The 3,118-nt window shown below is 36.9% G+C and overlaps 1 protein-coding gene across 1 annotated transcript; it reads right to left on the bottom strand.

Moving 5' to 3' along the window:
• Positions 1-439: 439 nt before the first annotated feature.
• Positions 440-1,417, bottom strand: LOC115272588 (olfactory receptor 51F1-like). The gene is given in 1 exon segment (XM_029915620.1): positions 440-1,417. A coding segment is annotated over 1 exon segment (978 nt).
• Positions 1,418-3,118: the final 1,701 nt, after the last annotated feature.

Below are 3,118 nucleotides of genomic sequence, written 5' to 3'. Positions count from 1 at the left end.
CTAGTGAAGAGCATGACATGTAGGATGCAGAAAGCCTGGATTCAAATTTCACCCCTGAGCCATGTTCTATGGCTGGCCTTTGATGGGCTATATGTCTTTAGGTCTCAGTTTCTTCATCTCTAAAATGTAATCAATATTATTATATATTTCACTGAGCCCTTTGAAGAATAAATAGAATATGTCTTACAAGCTGGTAGTACAACACATAGTATAGTCACTAACTGTTAATAACTCTGAGTATTTCTTAATTTCATTATCAATGTTTTTGTGTATCCCTTTTGGACTATAAAACTCTTGGGATGTGACATTATTATGACTGAAAAAACAAAAATGCTCTCTAAATATCTGTTGAATAAAGGAATAAACTGACAAAAATAATCTGGTAGTAACTTACCAAGGCTACTTTTCTACAGTGACAGTTACTTTTTTTAGGTTTTTCTCAAACTAACAGCTCTGTTTGTTTTGTAAGGAGAAGGTTGAGTATAGCTTTGCGAATCTGTTTTGTTTTTACACTATAGACGATGGGGTTGAGCACTGGAGGCAAAAGCAGATATATATTAGCCATCATTGAATGGACCACTTTTGGGGCTGATGGACCATAGCAATGCACTAAAGATAGGCTCATCATGGGGATGTAGAAAATAGCAACCTCTCAAATGTGGGACACACAGGTGCTGAAGACCTTATGGCGTTCTTCAGGGGAGGCAATACTGAGCACAGAGTGAATGATCAAGATGTAAGACAGGACAATGCATAGTGTATCTACTCCTGTGGTCAGGATGAGATCAATTAATCCACAGATGCTGTTGGCCTGAGTATCTGAACATGCTAATTTAATCGCCTCTGGGTGATAGCAGTAGGAGTGGGAAAGGACATTTTCTCTACAGAAATAGAGGCGCTTCAGGAGCAAAAGTAGTGGTACTATTAATACTACAGTGCGTATAACCATTAACAAGCCCATCTGAATTATTCTAGAATTAGTGAGAATAGTAGAATACCTCAGAGGATCACAGATGGCCACATAGCGGTCAAAGGCCATAGCCACCAGCACCCCAGATTCTATCACTGCAAATCCATGAAGAAAAAACATCTGGGTAATGCAGCTATCTAGATTGATTTCCATTGCATCAAACCAGAGGATACTTAATGTTGTTGACATTGTAGAAATGGTCAAGCCCAAGTCAGCAGCTGAAAGCATAGAGAGGAAATAGTACATGGGTTCATGGAGACTCTGCTGGGTAATGATGACAAACAGGATCATGCTGTTCCCAGAGAGGGCAATGACATAGAGACAGCAGAAGGGGATAGAAATCCACACATGGACAGACTCTAGGCCAGGAATTCCAGTCAATAAGAGGGCTGGAAATTTAGATGTCAAGTTACTTAAGATCTGCGTGTTTTCCTGGATTTGTGGCATACTGTCCTCACAATGTTCACATCCTATAGGAATGATATAAATTACATTGTCACACAAAAATTTCTAGTAAATTTTCTTCTGCTTAAGGAGAACTATCTAGGTCATAGATAAATACTCTGTCATTGAGAAAACTCTAAATCAAACTCTATTTTAAGTATACTCTTAAATTCAAGGAAAATATGTGTAAATAACTATACATTTATGATGATAATTATTTGCTATACTGGCAGAATTTTAAGCTTCATTAGTTCATAAGATTCTATGGATGGATAATTAATATATAATAGCTAATAAAATTCAATGCATTCCATTTTGAATAGATTGTATATTAAAGAGACTAAGAGAATCCCACCTAAAGATATCCATGGCTCTTCAGTGGCCACATGGTATCAATTTTCAGGGCACAGTCCCCAGATTTCTGCTGATAATATCCATTTGGAAGTTATCACTATAAAAGTGCCATTTCAATCCAAGAGTATAGATGAACAACCTCAGAGAGTAGATTTATGAAAGAAAACCAATGAAGACCAACTCCATAGAAGTTACTGGAAAGGACTATATAGAGTGAAGGAAGGCTAGACTGCCTTACAGGAACCACTAAAACCAAGGGAGATGGTGTTTAGACTGGGTATTACAGGAAGAGCAATATCAAATTGCTTAAGTGGTCAGATCTTCTAAGGATTAAAAATTTCAAATGCACCCAAAGAGCATAGTGACCCTAGAAAAAACAGAGTCTAGGAATGAAAGCTGAGAACCTGCTGGAGTGGTGTGAGGAATGATTGGAAAAATTAGTAGAGGCACAGGTAAATTATTTTGGGAACTCATCAGGGAAGGCAAGGGGAGAAATAGGCCATCACTAAAGAAGACAATTAGTGAATGAAGGATTTCTACAAGATTAGACAGACTTAGGGAAATGTGTATATTTATAAACTGAGGCTCAATATATAGAAGATAGTGAGAGATTGAAAATATAGAACAATAGGGATCAACTGGTATAGAAAACCCACTAAGAAAGTAGTAGGTGATTGAAGATAGAGCTTGATAGTAATTAGCCCTCAAAAAGATAAGGATCATCATTTCTATTGAACCTGTAGAAAAAGTGGCAAATGAGTAGATTGGTGAAGGGTTATGTGAGGGAATTATGAGGCCATGCCCATTTGGGATTTTTTTCCTTTTTTAAAAATTGTGGTCAAATACACCTAATATAAGCTTTGCCATTGTTAGCATTTTTCAGTGTACATTTCAGTGGTATTAAATACATTCATAATGTTGTGCAAGCATCACCACCATCCATCTCCATAACTCTTTCCTTCTTATAAAACTAAACTGTATACCCTTTAAACTCAGTCCTCATTCCCCAATTATCTATTTAGAGTTCTCACTACTCTTAATATCTCATATAAGTGGAATCACACAGTATTTGTCCTTCAGTGACTAGCTTATTTCACATAGCAAAATAACCTCAAGAGTCATCTGTGTCATAGACCATGTCAGAATTTCCTTTATTTCTAACCAGAGCCAACTTTCTTCCTTATGAATCACTGGGGGGAAATTTACTGCCGTTCAAAGTGTATGGAGTGACGGATGCTGGTTTGAGGACATGAGAGAGTATTTCGATAAGTGTTACAGGGAATAGAGGAGGAAGATGAATCAATACATACAGAACTGTTATAAACGGTATAAAACCTTGTTCAATTAAAA

Source organism: Suricata suricatta, chromosome 11, assembly GCF_006229205.1.
Source record: "Suricata suricatta isolate VVHF042 chromosome 11, meerkat_22Aug2017_6uvM2_HiC, whole genome shotgun sequence".
NCBI classification, from domain to species: domain Eukaryota; kingdom Metazoa; phylum Chordata; class Mammalia; order Carnivora; family Herpestidae; genus Suricata; species Suricata suricatta.
This window is presented reverse-complemented; position numbering and strand designations above follow the sequence as displayed.